This window comes from Diceros bicornis, chromosome 18, assembly GCF_020826845.1.
Source record: "Diceros bicornis minor isolate mBicDic1 chromosome 18, mDicBic1.mat.cur, whole genome shotgun sequence".
NCBI classification, from domain to species: Eukaryota; Metazoa; Chordata; class Mammalia; order Perissodactyla; family Rhinocerotidae; genus Diceros; species Diceros bicornis.
In genome coordinates, this window is record NC_080757.1 from 21,095,342 (window position 1) to 21,112,963 (window position 17,622).

The following is a 17,622-nucleotide window of genomic DNA, read 5'->3' on the forward strand; positions in this document are numbered from 1 at the left end:
TTGCAGATACAGTGCAAAAAATTATTTTTCCATTTGAGAGTAAGTTGCTAACATCCTACAGGTACATTCTCCTGCAAACTAACAAAGCAACCATCAAAACATCAAAACCAGGAATTTAACATTGATACTTTATTACCATCTAATCCTCAGATCTCCATTCAAGTTTAATCACTTGTCACAATGATGCCTGCTATGGCAAATGGATCCAGTCCAGAATCATATATTGCACTGAGTTGTTGTATCTCCTGACAGTCTCCATAAGTCACAGAAACTCTTCTTAATATCCTCTTCTCCATACCCATTCTCTTATTCCCCACTGGTGCTCTGGAGTTTCTCCCTCAATCCCTTCCTCCCTACTCAATGCAAACCCGATACCCAGCTTTCCCCTTCCCACCTGCCTCTTCAGTCCTTTCTCTCAATTCTGTATGACAGAAGCCAGGGAGCCAGGTTGAAGACAACTTGCAGATGAGGAGGTGAGGGCAAAATTCCCCTTCGTTGGTAGGTTGGGGGATTGAGGGGCAAGGCTGAGAATATACATATGGTCATACAGTTTGTTTTGTCAGTCTTTCCTGAGTTTATCTCAATGGCCTCTTGAATTATTCAGAATGTTCCTAAATATCTTTAGTACATATTTACATCTTTTATATAGATCAATTATATCTTGAGTCTCCCTAGTTTTCCTTCCTTTCCTTTGCCTTCCTTTCCTCTTGTATCCTTTATGATACCTTCAGTTCAAGTTACAGAAAACCCAACTCAAACTATCTTAAACTATAAAGGGGATTCATTGGCTAATACCAACTTTAGGGTTAGTTTGATTCAAAGGTCAGACTTCCTAACTCTCTTCTCTACCACCATTACCTTATTTTAAGGCTGTTTAATTTTATACACCTTCTGGAACCAGTAGAACTCCTTCCTGGACGTATATCAGTAGTGCGAACATGCTTATCTCCCAGAGGCACCCAGAATATCTCTTCACTTGTCTTCTTGGCCCAAACTAGGTCACGTGCCCACCTTTGAACCAATAACTGACTGTGGCCAGGAGGTGGAATTATGCAGATTAGTTTAGGTGGATCCAGAGCCAGGGGTGGAATTAGCTTTCCCCAATATGTGGGCCAAGTAGGGGAAGTGTAGATACCAGAATAACAACAGTGATGGTTATCAAGAGAAGGGGATATAATATTGGAGAGAAAATGACATAGTCCACCTTTTCTCCATGTACTGACTACAGTGTGTCATTGAAAAAAAGCACAGAAGTTGAAGTTGGAGACTTGGTTAAACACTAACTTTGGAAATATCTCTGAGCTACAGTTTCTACTTCTGTAAGTTGACAATAATGTAAATGTCTTCCACAGGGCTGGCGTAAAGGCTGAATAATATGGCCATGTAACAGCACACATTAATTTACAAAAAGTTTAAAGACTACAAGTATGTATCTGGCTTTGTGCTAGGTGCTGGGAATCAAAACAGGAATGAGACCTAGGACTTGCCTTCATAGTCCAATGGGGGAAACACACACACACATAAGCAGGAATTTATAATATAATGCAGTGAGTGCAATGAGTAGAAGCACAGAAACCTGCAACCTAATCCAGCCTAAGGCAAAGTGGAAGGAAAAAGGTATCAGGGACAGTTTCTTGGAGAAGGTGAACCCTGATCTGAGTCTTAAGCGTCTTCTTGGGTTGGCCACATGTGCTTTTCTCTTTTCCCTTCCAAAACCCCTTCAAAATAACAATTAATTTATTTAAAACTGGATTAATTAAACAATTAATTTAAAACTGGATTAAGGCCAAGTAGAAGAGTAGAGAACATAAAAGAACACTACAGAGTTCCACAAATTTTTGGAAGATGGAAAGTGGATGGAGGAGTAGTCATTGCTCTAGCCAACTGATGGAAGTTACATCCTAAACTGCAGAGGGGGAACCATTCAGAATTGGGCCAACTCTCCCTGAAGACTTCTGAGAAACTCAGGCTAGCAGGCCTCAGATACATCCTTTTAAAATTTTAGTCACTTAAAAAAAATTTGCAACCCCTGTCCTGACATTTCTTTCCTTATCCTACTTCCTGCATTATTTTCTCCTCAGCATTTATACCTCTTGCCATTTATTTCACTTATCATTTTTATTATATGTCTCTTCTAAAATGAATATAAACTCTAAGAGGATAGGGATTTTGTCAGTTTTTTTTACAGCTGCTTTGTTCTAGCTGGCACATATCAGGCAATCAATAGTATTTATGGAACAAATGGATGGATGGATGGATGGATGGATGAATAGCATAGCACATGGCAGTGAAGTATGGGAATGAAAAAAAGGAGACAGTTAAAATTAGAGTTATGTACTCCAGGTCCAGTGCCCTATTCCATACATTTAGGTGACCTCTCCCCATTGCTTCCACCCAACTTCATGAGATGTAACCACCCCTGCCCCCAAAGAGATTGGAGGAGAAGCTGAATGGTCCCAGATAAAAGACCTCACCTATTAACATTGGCAAGTTCCTCAACGAAAATGCCAGCTCATCTCCTGATTGTTCTATAGATGAGCCCACTAATGAGTCTGAGAAAAATGAGTCTGAGCATTCTCTCTGTGTGTATTTCTCTCTTCTTCAGTACTCTGTCCTGCAAACTCTAGCTGCTTTGTCTCCCTGGACTCTGCTCTGTCTCCTCAACTCAGGGAGTCCACAGGCTTTGCCTGGATTCCCACTCCCTGCACCATGACCCAGAAACTCTCTGACCGCAGTGAGCTGGGACAACTGAAACCACCCACAAAGCCAGAGTTCTATTGAGTGGTAAAATTATGGTAGAAAATGGCCAGATTTATCAAAATCCACTCACCTGGCTCAATGATCTTCTAGGAGGTGACAGTTATGTGACCTGGAATTATGCTTGGAGTAAGGTAACATATCTAGGGAAGGAGCTTTTAAAGTATATTTCTGAGGAAGTACCCATACATCCAGAACCAACCTTGGTAGCTCAGCAACATCAACCTTGCCTTCCAGGAACTTCCAGAGAGTCAATGCAAAGCATCCTACATTTTCTACAAATAAATGAAATACTATTTATCAGCCATCAAGAATGTCTCCCATATTTAGTTATAAAAAACCCAAACCAGGGTCCGGCCCCCTGGCCTAGTGGTTAAGTTCGTGCTCCACTGGCCCGGGGTTCACAAGTTCGGATCCCAGGAGCAGACCTACACCACTCTGTCAGCCATGCTTGTGGCAGCGAGCCACATATAAAGTGGAGGAAGACTGGCACAGATGTTAGCTCAGGGCTAATCTTTCTCAAGCAAAAAAAGAGGAAGATTGCCAACAGATGTTAGCTCAGGGCAATCTTCCGCAGGAAAGAGAAAGAAAGAAAGAGTGTATACTTAGAAGACTGAAGGTAGTGCAGTCTCCCTTCCCGGAAAACCTATCCAAGGGCCAACAATTTTCAAAGAAAAAGTAATTACCACTAATTTCACTGGAGAAATTTGTACCCTTTATGTTGTCAAGACAATAGCAAATACCAAAAAGATGGACACAATGACATCAATAGTTAAAATTAGTTTGCGTAACCCGACCTAACACGGTGGCTTCCTGTTATTATTTGATATGTTCTTTTACCTGCCTTGTTTCAGCTCTTGCATACCATGCAGTTAAAACTATGCACTCAAACAAAATAAACATACTTTATATTTATGTAATTGCAACTTTAACGTAAAAAAATAGTAAAAGTTAAATTCATGAAAACCATGCAAATGACGTATGAGATTATTACTACAAACCAGCAAACTATTGGTATCCTGCGACGACTCAACCCACACCAACCAGCTGAGCCAAGGACCTCGCGCTCCTATCTGCTCGCGAGGACGAAATCCATGGGAAGAAATGCCCCTTAGCTCAGTTAAGGGTAAAAAGTCGAAATCTCGGACCACGAATGGGCATATCTCGAGGCAGGACGCTTGTCAAAATAACATTTATTCCATGTGGGAGGAATGTAAACATTATTTCCTTTTCTGTATTTTTCAAATTTCCACTTTTAAATAGGAGCTAGCCTGGTGCGTCAAAAGTCTAGGGCTTTAATTCTGCCACCAAGTGACTTTCGTCAAATCACGTCCTCATCCGTGAAACTGGGCGTGAAAAGTCCAAATCTCCAAAACCCCCGCTAGTTTTAAATTCCACGGTGAAGCAATCCCGCCTCCTGTAGGTTCGCCAAAGAACTATTATGGCCCTCTCGGCTTGCCGTCCGGAGAGCCTCCGGAAGCAACCCTGAGCTCCGCCCCCTGCGCTCAGGACGGCGCGAAAACCCAATTGACAAGAACTCCTTCCGAAGCCGGTGGGTCCGATCTACGTTCGGCCTGCTTTCCCCACGGGAGCCCCAGTCCCGAGCGCTCAGCCTGGAGCGCCCGCCTCGGGGACACCCGCGCTCACCGGCCGCGCCCCAGGGTCCTCGCTGCCCGCGCTTTCTCACCGCCTCTTCCCGCGTTCGACTCGGCTGAACTGGGCCCAGCCTCCGCCACCGCTCCGGGCGGGTGGCCGAGGGGGAGTCCGAGACCGACCCCGCGGCCCAGCTCCTCGCCTTTGCAGGAGCCGGCCGCCTCCATGGCCTCCAGGCAGGCCGGCCCGGGCCGCGCAAGGTCCTAGGAGCCGGGATTCCGGGAAGCAGGGATTATGGTGGGGGTCTTGGCCATGGCGGCGGCAGCTGCTCCCCCTCCGGTGAAGGACTACGAGATTGAGGTGAGCTTGAGTATCTCCGTCTGTTGGGGGTGGGAGAAAGGTGATCCCGACTTTGGATCTATGAGGGGAAAGGAGGGACATGATGAGGCCCCACAGTTGTGACATTGTGTGGACCAGTTGCTGGAGTGTCTTTTCTGAAAGTGATAGGTCCTGACAAACATTGGGATTGTGAGATGTTTGCGGGGCCAGGTAAATCAGGATTTAAGATATCTCGACCAGTGCCCAGACCCTGAAATGTTGGTGGAACTTGATGTTTTGTACTTGCGGAATGTCATGGAGGATCCCAGGGTCAAGTCTGGGTTCATGATAAGGGATCATAGAACTTTAGCGTTGAAAAGAATCTTTAAGTTCCACTAGTCCATCCATCTACCTATTCTAGGAATACCGTTTAGATTGTCATTTCAGGAATCAACCAAGGTACTTAATTGAAAAATCATTTTCTCACGGCTCCAGAGCTTAAGATACTGCAGTTAGGAGTCTGCTGTTATTTGCCTGTGTTCATCAAGTTTCAGTGAAATGCACTAAGCAGTATTTATAAAGGGATTCTAATGCCATGAAGTAGTGAAGTGGCATCTTAAAGTAGACGATTGCTATATTTTTATACCTTTTCATCTCAAACTAGGATTCTAACTGAAGTATGCATACTGGTGTCCTTGAAGCGAACCAAGATGTATGTCCACTTATTTAACTGGGCTCATTCTTATTTTTTAGAATTGAGTAACTTTTGTCTTCTTGCTAATAGTTGTTATGTTGATACTTGCTTCCTAAATCAAGGCAGTTGCTCAGCTTGTGTCAGGTGTGAAGAAGGACTTTTGGTACTTGAATTACACAGTTCTTGATTTTTGTCAGTTTTATCAATCTTTTCGTTACAGTTTCTGCTTTTGGTGCCTTGCTTAGAGAACCTATTTCACAGTAATAATACTGTTTACTCTTGTAAGGATAAAGGCCTTATACACATTATTTTACTTAATATCAACTCTGTGATGAGGTATTATTATCTATATTCTACAGATGAGAGAGGAAGTTTAAAAATTAATTAAAAGTAAATTAAGTTAGGAAAAGTAAATTATAAAGTTAAAAGTAACTTACTGGGCCGGCCCCGTGGCTTAGCGGTTAAGTGCGCGCGCTCCGCTGCTGGCGGCCCGGGTTCGGATCCCGGGCGCGCACCGACACACCGCTTCTCCGGCCATGCTGAGGCCGCGTCCCACATACAGCAACTAGAAGAATGTGCAGCTATGACATACAACTATCTACTGGGGCTTTGGGGGAAAAATAAATAAATAAAATTATTAAAAAAAAAAAAGTAATTTACTTAAGGTCCTACACTGGTAGATGTCAGAGCTATCACTTGAACTTAGATCTGCCTGACTCCAGAGCCTATGGTATAGTGCCTCTGACACCATCTCAGGGTAATAATAATAACGCTAACTCATTAGCATTTTCTTGTAATACCTTTACCATTTCATCTTAACATATAAAATTTTAATCTGTCTGTAATTTATTTTGCCTTATATTTATCCAAATGGTTAGAAATGTGCCCCAATACCATTTATTAACTACTTCTTTGCCCACTAACTTGAATGGTACTGTTATCATACACCTAGTTCTTAAATATATACTTATGTCTTTTTCTGGTTTTCTAATCCATTCCATTAAATTGTCTCCATATTCATGCATCAGTACTATGCTTTTAATCATGATAGCTTTATAATATGTTTTCATTTTCTGGAAGTATAATTCTCCCATTCATTACTTATCTTTTTTTTGTGTGTGTGTGTGAGGAAGATTAGCCCTGAGCTAATATCCCTTGCCAATCCTCCTCTTTTTGCTGAGGAAGATTGGCCCTGGGCTAACATCCATGCCCATCTTCTTCTGCTTTATATAGGATGCCGCCACAGCATGGCTTCACAAGCAGTGCATCGGTCTGCACCCAGCATCCGAACCTGGGAACCCTGGGCCTCCAAAGCGGAGCTCACAAACTTAAGTGCTATGCCACTGAGCAGGCCCCTCATTACTTATCTTTTGAAAAATTTCCTTGTTATTCTGGCAAGTTTATTCTAACAAATGAACTGAGGGAAGTTAAAATTAAAGAAAACACTGATAGAGCTTTTTGTAACTAATAAGCTTTTTCTGTTATATGTGGGAATGAATAAGAGAAACCACCAAATTGGAGTTGGAAGGCCTGAAGGGGGAGCTCTCATGCCCTATTATATATTGTCAATTACACCAACCAGAAAAAGACCCTGGCTTGCATCTTTGACAGGATGTAAAACTACTTTACTATTGCGGGAAAATTTCTCTCCCCACTGGGCAACAGCCTCAGCCAGTGAGAAACACGGCGTCTCAGCCAGTGAGAAGCCAATTGCTCCCTGAACTGTTTCTTTCCCCCAATTGACTTTCATTTAGAACAGCCCGTCCCTACTCCCTCTTTTTCTCTATAAAGGCAACTCCCTTCCTTTGTTTTCTGGATTTGCCTATGGTTTGCCGTAGCCTGCACATCCCCAGTTGCAATTGTTTTGGCTATTCCTGAATAAACTTGTTCTGAGGATAAAATAACAGGCAAATTTGCTTTTTAAGTTGACATATGTAAGTTACTAATTTATGACCCAACAAAAATGTAACTTTTTAGCATTATAGTCATCTTGACATTGTGAGGATAATAAATAATGGAGGAGGCAGGTAGTGACTGCTTTAATAGCAAATTGAAACACTGGAAAGTTTTATTTGTGGTAAGTGGCCTTCACTACAATTTTTACTTGATTAATAAATTTTGTTAAATAAATAAATTACAAAAAAAAAAAATTTAAAAAGGGGCCGGCCCCATGGCTTAGCGGTTAAGTGCGTGTGCTCCGCTGCTGGCGGCCTGGGTTCGGATCCCGGGTGCGCACCGACGCACTGCTTCTTCGGCCATGCTGAGGCCGCATCCCACGTACAGCAACTAGAAGGATGTGCAACTATGACACACAACTATCTACTGGGGCTTTGGGGGGAAAATAAATAAATAAATTACAAAAAAAAAAAATTTATAAATTTTGTGATCCTAGGCTTATTCATTATGTACCTGTTTCTTAGAAATAGTTAGAATACTTTGTTTATTTTTAACTATAAAGTAAAAAAGGAATGGAATTAATATTTGTAGAGTCCCTACCATGCATCAGACTTCACATATTTTTATGTAATGTGTTCGCTACAAATTCTGTGGGGTGGATGGTACTATTCAAAGGTTATAGAGTAAACAGAGGCCAACAGAAATGAACACATTTGTACATAAGTATAGTGGCCTGGAAACTTGTTATTGAAGTATAATATATATCTAGTAAAGTGCTCAAATTATTAGTGTATAGCTTGATGTGACATTGAGATTGAATGTAAGTTTAAGTTTAAAGCTCTTTTTCTTTCTAATATATCATGTTTGTCACCTAAGGGAGCCTTCCCTTTTTGTATTCAATTATGTAAAATATTAGGTCCATGTTTAAAATTTATGTTTTGTATTATTTTGCTTGAAATAAGTGCTTTTTTTCTTCTTTTAAATTGATAGCCATGCAAAAAGCGAAGGAAAGATGATGACAGATCTTCCTGCAAAACAATTACAAAATATTTATCACCAATAGGGAAGACCGGAGACAGGGTTTTCTCTCCACCAAAATCCAGTAATATTCTGCATTATTTTAGAAAGACTTCACCCACAAATGAGAAGACTCAGTCAGCAAAAGACTGCGATTTGATGTCATCCACCCTATTGCCTGCTAACAGTAGCAAAGACTGTAAAACACCTTTGGAAATGTTCTCAAATATAGAGTTTAAGAAGAGAGGAAAGAGAGTTAATTTAGCTCATCAACTAAATAATATTAAAACTGAAAATGAATCTCCAATTGAAATTAGTAGTGATGATAGCAAAGAACGCTCTAGTTTAAATAAAGATTTTGTGGAGAGTGGTACTTCTGTTTTACTCTACAAGAAACATGTAGAGGTACTTGCAGAAAGTATTCAAGATATCAAAAAACAGTCAAGGACTATGGCCTCCAAAAAAAGTTCTAAGAAACTAAATTCTAAACAAGGGACCGCAAAAAATAATTGCAGAAAATTGAGAAAAAGAAAGTACAGAGATGTAATAGATCTGTCTGAAAGTTTACCCTTGGCGGAGGACCTAAATCTTAAAAAAGATGTTAAAGATAGTAAACACATAATGCCTTCCCTAACTAATGAAATCGAGAGGACTGCAAATGATGCGGACTCTAGAGATACTGCAATTAAAACAGCCCAGTTAAATTATGGTACAATAACTGTCTCATACGAGGAATTTTTAAAAAGTCACAAGGAAAATAAAGTGGAACAGATACCAGACTCTACAATGTCAATTTGTATTCCTTCTGAAACTGTTGAAGATACAGTCAAAAGTGGTTATATAAGTGACACAGAAACCTGTGAAATTACCCAACAGGGACGCTTTAAGACAGTTACTGTTCTTGCACAAGTTCATCCTATTCCCCCCAAAAAGACGAGGAAAATACCCTCAATTTTCTTGAAACACAAGCAATTGGAAATGGAAAATAGTCTGTCTGATCCTGAGAATGAACAGACAACTCAGAAAAGAAAATCTAACGTTGTTATACAGGAGGAAGAATTAGAATTGGCAGTGTTGGAAGCTGTAAGTTCTGAAGCTGTGAAACCAAAATGCACTCTAGAAGAAAGACAACAGTTTATGAAAGCATTTAGGCAGCCAGCGTCAGATGTACTTAAAAATGGTGTCAAAAAGTCTTCTGATAAGCAGAAAGAGATCAATGAAAAATCTTTAAATGAGGAAGGAAGAGACAATAATTCTAAAAAAATCATGAAAAATCCTGATATTGAAATGATTTCATATAATGGCAATTCACAGTCACACTGTGTTAAAGGAAGTTTTCCTAAGGAGAAAAGTAAAAAGCTGAAGAAAAGGGATAAGAAAAAGTTAGATACAGGTGCTACTCCAGGTGAAAATAGAGGAGGAAATACTCAAAAGAAAGAATCAACTTTTTCCTTTAAAGAGAAACAAAATCAAAATAGGCTTAGAATGAGTTTAAGACAAAAGAAAACAGAAGTTTTCAAAAATAGCACATTATTTAACAGTGAACGTCTTGTTTGTGAAGATATAGCAAATGATGACTCTCTAAAGGTATCCTCTGTATATAACAAGTCTTCAAGAAAAACCGCCGTACCAGTTAAGGATAAGGTTACACATTCTAAAGCTGAAACTGAAGACAGCTTGGTAAATATTTCCACACCCAAATCAACTAGAAGATCTGTAAGAAATAGCAGCACGCCTACTACAATAATTATTAGAAGTACTGATTCTGAGGATGCACAAGATAGTAGTCCAGTAAAGGCTTCCACTCCAAAAGCAGCCAACTTATCAGAAAAGCATAGCTTGTATACAGCGGAATTAATAACGGTACCCTCTGATTCGGAGAGCCCTATTAGGTAAAGTTTTGTTTTTGTTCTGAAGTTCTAAGTGTTCTGCGTATATTATTAGCTGGGAAGGAAAATGCTTCAAGCATTGGAGAATATTATTTTTTCTAGAACACAGCTGATTTATAAAGAAAAAAAACAGGGCTTCAAAAATCCTGCGTATTTTCCGCGTTTAATTTAAAGTCAGGCATGATTTCAGAAGAATTCTAGGTATGTTTTAGATGAATTCTAAACTTTTATTCATCACAGTTGCTAATCCCTGGAGAAATAGCCCTCAAGTGTGAATTCTGTGCATTTAACAAACATGAGATTCAAAGTAAATAATAGAATTTTATTCTTTGGGTAAACTGAGCCATGTACCATGAGGTATATACTGGCCTGCTGTTTTCTGACTAATATAAGAGTGATCTTAGGGGCTGATTTTCTGTAAAGTTTATGATTTCTGAAAGGAAACGTTCTATATTTTCTAAGAGTTTAACATTGAGTTTGGCTTACTTTTGAATCAGTACTTTGAAACTAATGGAGAGTGTTTTTGTTTTTGTTTTCTGTTTCAAAACTGTCCAGAAATTGGAGACCTAGTCGGTTCTTTTCTATATTTAATTGAAAGTTTTACACATTATAATCATGAAAATGTTTCTGAATATCTTTCTTTTTCAGAATGAAATTCACCAGAATTAGCACTCCCAAAAAATCTAAGAAAAAATCCAAGAAAAGATCTAAGAAATCTGAAGCAACTGATAGAGATTTTACTTCTCAGACTAGAAAGGTAATTGAAATATTAGGGAGTCCTGTAAGTGGTATTCTGTTTCCTAAAACAACAACAATTACTAAGGGAAGTAATATTCTAAAAGAAAATTCACGTATTTCATAGATGGGTTGTATTAACTACAACTCTATATTATTTTTTACTACTATTTCATACCTTTAGTTAGTTTATTAAGAGATCAGCATAGCTTATTGTGAGATGAAAGCAATTGGTAAGGACAGTATAATTTACTTAGAAAAAGTTTTGTTAGTGAGAGTTGCATTCCAATCATTTTCCTTAAGGCTGCGTATAGCTCATGATTGAATTTTTGGTTTATTTCTATAGATTAGAGGCTAAAAAGCAGGGTCTCTCAAGCCAGTACTGTTGAAATTTTGGGCTGGATATTTCTTTGTTGTGGGAGACTGTCTTGTGCATTATAGAATGTTTAGCTGTAACCCTGGCCTCTACCCATGAGATGCCGGTAGCACTCCAACTCCCCTAGTTCTGACAACCAAAAATGTCTCCAGACATTGCCAAATATCCCTTGAAGGGAAAACGTCACCCCCCAATTGAAAACCACTACCGTAAAGGGTGAACTAGGATATTTAAGGATAGTTTGGCTGCTTTTGCAAAATAAGCTCCTTATCCCCATCATGAGAGAATTAGAGTCTCTCCAGGGCGGTAGATACAGGTATGTGTGTTTTGAAAAAGCCACTAAGTTGATGTAATCCTTAGGTGAAAACCACTGCTACAGAAAGTTGGTACCTCTTCTGTTTTTATTTAACAGCTATCATTTTTTGACTGCTTATCACATTCCGGGCACTATGCTTAGTACTCATATTAATCTCATAAAGTAAATATTTCATCTTGTTTTGAAGGACAGTGGGGCCACAGGAGGAGAGCCTTTTTAAGAATGGTTGAAGTGATGTGCAGTGGAATCTAAGCTGGGTAGAGAGAAGCCGAGGCTGATAAATAGGGAGAGAGTAGAGAGCTGTCAGGACTGAAGTTCCTGATGTAGTCAGGAGTAACGAAGTAAGAGCTGGGAGGATAGGTGGCTAGGTCAGAAAGTGGGGTGTTGGAAATGACTATTTTTGAGGTAATAGGATTATGGTTAATTTTAATTTTCTTTATTTTTCTTTTTGTCTATAAATATGAACTTTTAAAAACTTATTAGAAAAATAACTATTAGGAAAAAAACAGATTTCAAGTATAGTCATGCACTGCATAACGACGTTTCCGTCAATGACAGACTGTGTATATGATGGTGGTCCCATAAAATTAGTACCATATAGCAACCGACCTGGTGGCATAGCAGTTAATTGCGTGCGCTCTGCCTCGGCAGCACGAGGGTTCGCAGGTTCGGATCCCAGGCGCGCACCGATGCACCGCTTGTCAAGCCATGCTGTGGCAGCATCCTATATAAAGTAGAGGAAGATGGGCTCAGGTGTTAGCCCAGGGCCAGTCTTCCTCAGCAAAAAGAGGAGGGCTAATCTTCCTCACACAAAAATATATATATATATATTAGTGCCATATAGCCTAGATTTGTAGTAGGCCGTACCATCTTGGTTTGTGTAAGTACACTCTATGATATTTGCACAACGGTGAAATCGCCTAACGACGCATTTCTCAGAACATATCCTCATTGTTAAGCAACGCATGACTGTAACAGCAGAACTACTTGCCAAAATGTGTATGTGTATGTTTTTTTCACACACTCACTAAAACATATCTCTTTGTATAACAATTTGTTTCCGTGATTGAGTTGTTAATTTAAATTTAGGTGGATTGTTTTGAATATTAACTTTCCATAAAGTTCATCAGCCTGCCAAAAATTTTGCTAGCAGAACAACAAAAATCTATCACTACTACCATAGAAGCAAATCCTTAACATTCCTAACCTTCTTCCATATATTTTGAATATGCGTGCCTATTCTTTTTAATGTTTTTTTAAAAACATTTTAAAGGTTTTAAAAAACAGCGAACATTTTTTTAAAAAACAAACAGAGAAGTATGTAAAATTAAAAGTGAGTACTTTTTTAAATCTTCTCCCTCCTACTCTCTAGGGATAATCCACTTTCAGTAGTTACATGTTTATCCTTCCAGACTTTCCTATGCTTAAATGATATATGCCATTTTTAAAAGGGATCGTACAGTGTACACTGTTCTGCAGCTTGCATGCTGTGTATTTTTAATCTGCACATAAAAACCTGTGGAACTTGGAGTATGGAAAGCACATTATCTGGAAGATATTTAAATAGCAAGATCACTTGGTACATCAATGGCAGAGCCAGACCTGAAGGCCAGGCTTTATTCTTATCTAGTGCTCTTTTCCATACTTGATACCTTTCCAACCTCTCTCCAAAGGATTCAGCGTAAGTGACTAAAATCAAAGAATAGATGCTGTGAAGATGGTGGGGAAATTGCCGAGAAGTCTAATCTATACAGGCATCTAATCCAGACATCTTTCTGGATGTTTTTCACAAATGTAATGATTATATTTATCTGAATAAATTTCAAGTTAGAAATAAAGGCAAACCAAGTATAACTAGACACATTTTAATTTAATTTCCTTGGTAAGATTTGAATAACCATTTGTTTGTGTTTTATTTAATGTGATTTGTGATTATATTTTTCTATTATATATATATATATTTTTTTTTCCAATGGACTTTATTTTTTTAGAGCAGTTTTAGGATCACAGCAAAATTGAGCAGAAGGTACAGAGATTTCCATGTGCCCCCTGCACCCGCACATGCACAGCCTCTCCCATTTTCAGTAGTACAGTTGTTACAATTGATGAACCTAAACTGACACATCATTGTCACCCAGAGTCCATAGTTTACAATAGAGTTCACTGTAGGCGTTGTGTAGTCTGTGGGTTTGGACAAATGTATAGATATGTATCCACCATTATAGTATCATACAGAGTAGTTTCACTGCCTTAAAAATCATCTATGCTCTGCCTATTCATCCCCCCCTCCTCCCTTAATTCCTGGTAACCACTGATCTTTTTACTGTCTCTAAAGTTTTTCCTTTTCTATTTTTTTTCTATTATTAAATATAAAATGTTTGCGAGTGACCTAAATTAATATTTCAAATTTTTGTTTAGGCAAGCAATGCTTCAAAAAATGTATCAAAGGCAAAACAGTTGGTTGAAAAAGCAAAAGCTTTACACATTAGTAGGTCAAAAGCTGCTGAAGAAATAGTGACACCCTTAAGGCGTTCATCTAGACATCAGACACTTCCTGAAAAGAAGAAATTGTCAAAAACAGAAGTAAGTATTGCAAATATTTATTGGTATAAATTGTGTCCTATATTTTGCTGTTTGAAGTGGGAGAAGGAAACCATTATAAAGTTTCTATAGGGTAGAATTGTAAGATAGCCTTGAGGTGGTAGAAAGAATATCATTTTCAGTTCTATTTTAAAAGCCTTTGGCTCTCTTTTGCCTACAGAATACAGTCTGAATCCTTATCAAGTCATTCAAGATCCTTCATAGGCTGAACTAGCTCTTCCTTTTCCTCAACCCCGCCCTTCCTCATACACACGCTCTCTGCTCTAGTCACACTAAATTGTTTATTTCTCCCCAAATGTTGCAGTTTTTACTTTTTTCAGTTTGTAGTCTCTGCTTGAAATGTGCATTCCAGGTACCCTCTTCTACCTGAGAAATTCCTACTCAAACTTTAAGATCCTGCTAAATGCCACCACCTCCTCTTTTATTTTTTAACGGCTTTATTATAGAGATACAATTCACATACCATACAATTCTCCATTTAAAGTGTACAATTCACTGGCTTTTAGTATATTCACAGAGTTGTGCATCCATCACCACAATCAATTTTAGAAAATTTTAGGGTCGGCCCTGTGGCTTAGCGGTTAAGTGTGCGCGCTCTGCTACTGGCGGCCCGGGTTCGGATCTCGGGCGCGCACCGACGCACCACTTCTCCGGCCATGCTGAGGCCGCGTCCCACGTACAGCAACTAGAAGGATGTGCAACTATGACATACAACTATCTACTGGGGCTTTGGGGAAGAAAAAAAGGAGGAGAATTGGCAATAGATGTTAGCTCAGAGCCGGTCTTCCTCAGCAAAAAGAGGAGGAGTGGCATGGATGTTAGCTCAGGGCTGATCTCCCTCACAAAAAAAAAAAAAAAAAAGCAAATTCTATTACCCTCAAAAGAACCCCCATTCCCCTTAGCTGTCACCTCCCAATCTCCCCTCCCCCAGCCCTAGCCAACCATTAATCTATTTTCTGTCTGTATGGATTTGCCTATTCTGGACATTTAATATAAATGGTGTCATACAGTATGTGGTCCTTTGTGTCTAGCTTCTTTCACTTAGCATAATGTTTTAAAGCTTCATCCATGTTGTAGCATCAGAATCTCATTTCATTTTTATTGCCAAATAATACCCCATTGTATGGATATACCAGATTTTATTTACCCATTTATCAGTTGATGGACATTTGGGTCGTTTCCACTTTTTGGCTATTATGAATAATGTTATGAACATTCTGCGACTTCCTCTTGAAAGCTTTGCTGATGCCTTCAAGATAAGTAGTTTCCTTCCCTATATGTGCTTTACTTTTGTGTTTTTTGGTATTTTAGTCAATATTGCTCTCATCATACTGCACTATAACTAGTTAAACTCTCTACTCAAGGACTAGTCCTTCCTCTGTCTCCTAAACCCTGCTGTAACCATGAAGCCAACTCTTGAGTTTCATTTGTCTGTGTATTCCCAGTGCCTGCTACATTGCCTGACACATGTAGATGCTCAGTAAATGTATGCTGACCACATGAAAACATATCAGACTTCATCTAATACATTTCTAGGATGTATAATCCTAACAGAGTATAGCCAGATTTTTATAACTTGGTCATATTGATTCTTTTATCTGGAATATGGTCTATTAGTTGCTTCTTTTTTTTTTTTTTTTTTTTTGTGAGGAAGATCAGCCCTGAGCTAACATCCATGCCACTCCTCCTCTTTTTGCTGAGGAAGACCGGCCCTGAGCTAACATCCATTCCCAATCCTTCTCTTTTTTTTCCCTTTTTCTCCCCAAAGCCCCAGTAGATAGTTGTATGTCATAGTTGCACATCCTTCTAGTTGCTGTATGTGGGACGCCGCCTCAGCATGGCCGGAGAAGCGGTGCGTCGGTGTGCTCCCAGCATCCAAACCCGGGCCGCCAGTAGCGGAGCGTGCGCACTCAACTGCTAAGCCACGGGGCCGGCCCCCCGTATTAGTTGCTTCTTTGAAAAAGAAAACCCATGGTCATAATAAATCCACTCTTTGATCATGTGAACTTGTATGCTATAAGGACAGGCTACTGCCGTGTGTTCTCTGTATCAATCAGATGGTGTCTAATGGAGATATACATGGAATTGCTAATATAATTATCTTGTCTATGGCTTCTAGCACTGTAATCTTTTTGAAATTTTAATATCATTAATTGTGTGATATACTTAAAAGGTTTTTTTTTTATTCCTACTTAGGACTCTGTAATAATAATAGATTCAAGTCCTACTTCTTTAAAGTATCCAGAGAAAAATCAGAAGAAACTTCAGTGTCTGAATGATGTACTAGGAAAAAAACTTAACAAGACTTCTAAAAATGTACCTGGTAATTAGATTTGATAACATTTATGATGAACATTAGAATGTTTGGGGGAGGATTATATTGTTCTGAGTGCTCTCATTTTAATTTAATCTCTTGTCTTATAAAATGTAAAGTTATAATTATTAAATATTATTTCTATTTTAATAAGTAAAGTTGTAATGTAGTGAGGAGTTTTACAAAGGGTAACTGAGCACATTTTGAGTTATTGCATTTTCGTGTATCTATTTGGCCTCAGTTGAGATAGTGGTTCACAAACCTGACTGATCATCAAAATCATCTGGGTAAATTTAAAAAATGTTTAAGTCTTTAGGTCCTTCCCTAGACGTATTGACTTAAGAATCTCCAGAGATGTGTTGTGGGAATCTGTAGTTAAAAAAAAAGTTCCTCAGGAGAATCTGATAGTGAATTGGAGAATCTGATAGTGAATTGTCATGTTGAGAGACCAAATAATTATATAGAAATTTTTTCAATTAAAAAAAATTTAAAGGGCGTTAATTTTTTAAAAATTTAAGAAGATAGAAGTATAATTTTGAAAGTGGCTGGAAGTATGTGGAGATGATAAACATTGATACTAACCTAAGTATTTATTTTTCTCAGGAAAAATGAAAGTTGCTCCTTTATTTCTTACCAGAAAGGCTCAAAAAACAGCTGATCATATCCTTGGTTTTGATGAAAGCAGGTCAGTTCAATACAAATTTTAAAATGCAAAAATGCCTTTTGGAATATATTTTGTATTTATTCATTTACTTTGATGAGAAAGCATGTAAATTATCATTTGAAGCTTTAATAAGTCCATTATAAAAGATGACAATATTGACAATGCTACAACCGTGATTTGAAGATCTTGGTCTTTTGCAAACATTTTGTGACCATCTCTAGGCAAAATAGTGGAAAAATAAAGAAACCAAAAATACCAAAAAGCTGATTATGAACTTATTCAGTAAATATTTAAATACCTACTATGTACTAGGCACTGTTTTTGGTACTAGGAATATTATGGGGAACAAAACAAGACACATTCCCTGGACTCATGAGGCTTACCCTCTAGAAGAAAGACCGTCTATGATTAAACATTAGTTGAACCAACAAATGAAAAATTGCAGTTGTGCT

The 17,622-nt window shown here is 38.6% G+C and overlaps 1 protein-coding gene across 2 annotated transcripts in view; it reads left to right on the forward strand.

The window, feature by feature from the left end:
• Nucleotides 1-4,281: 4,281 nt before the first annotated feature.
• ATAD5 (ATPase family AAA domain containing 5) overlaps nt 4,282-17,622 on the forward strand; it is a 44,657-nt gene continuing 31,316 nt past the window's right edge. For both annotated transcript variants that reach the window (XM_058560326.1, XM_058560327.1), the window contains exons 1-6: nt 4,282-4,710; nt 8,249-10,167; nt 10,813-10,921; nt 14,010-14,174; nt 16,389-16,515; nt 17,110-17,191. In XM_058560326.1, coding sequence (XP_058416309.1) covers nt 4,645-4,710; nt 8,249-10,167; nt 10,813-10,921; nt 14,010-14,174; nt 16,389-16,515; nt 17,110-17,191 — 2,468 coding nt within the window. In that variant the 5' untranslated portion in view covers nt 4,282-4,644. The remainder of the gene's footprint in view (nt 4,711-8,248; nt 10,168-10,812; nt 10,922-14,009; nt 14,175-16,388; nt 16,516-17,109; nt 17,192-17,622) is intronic.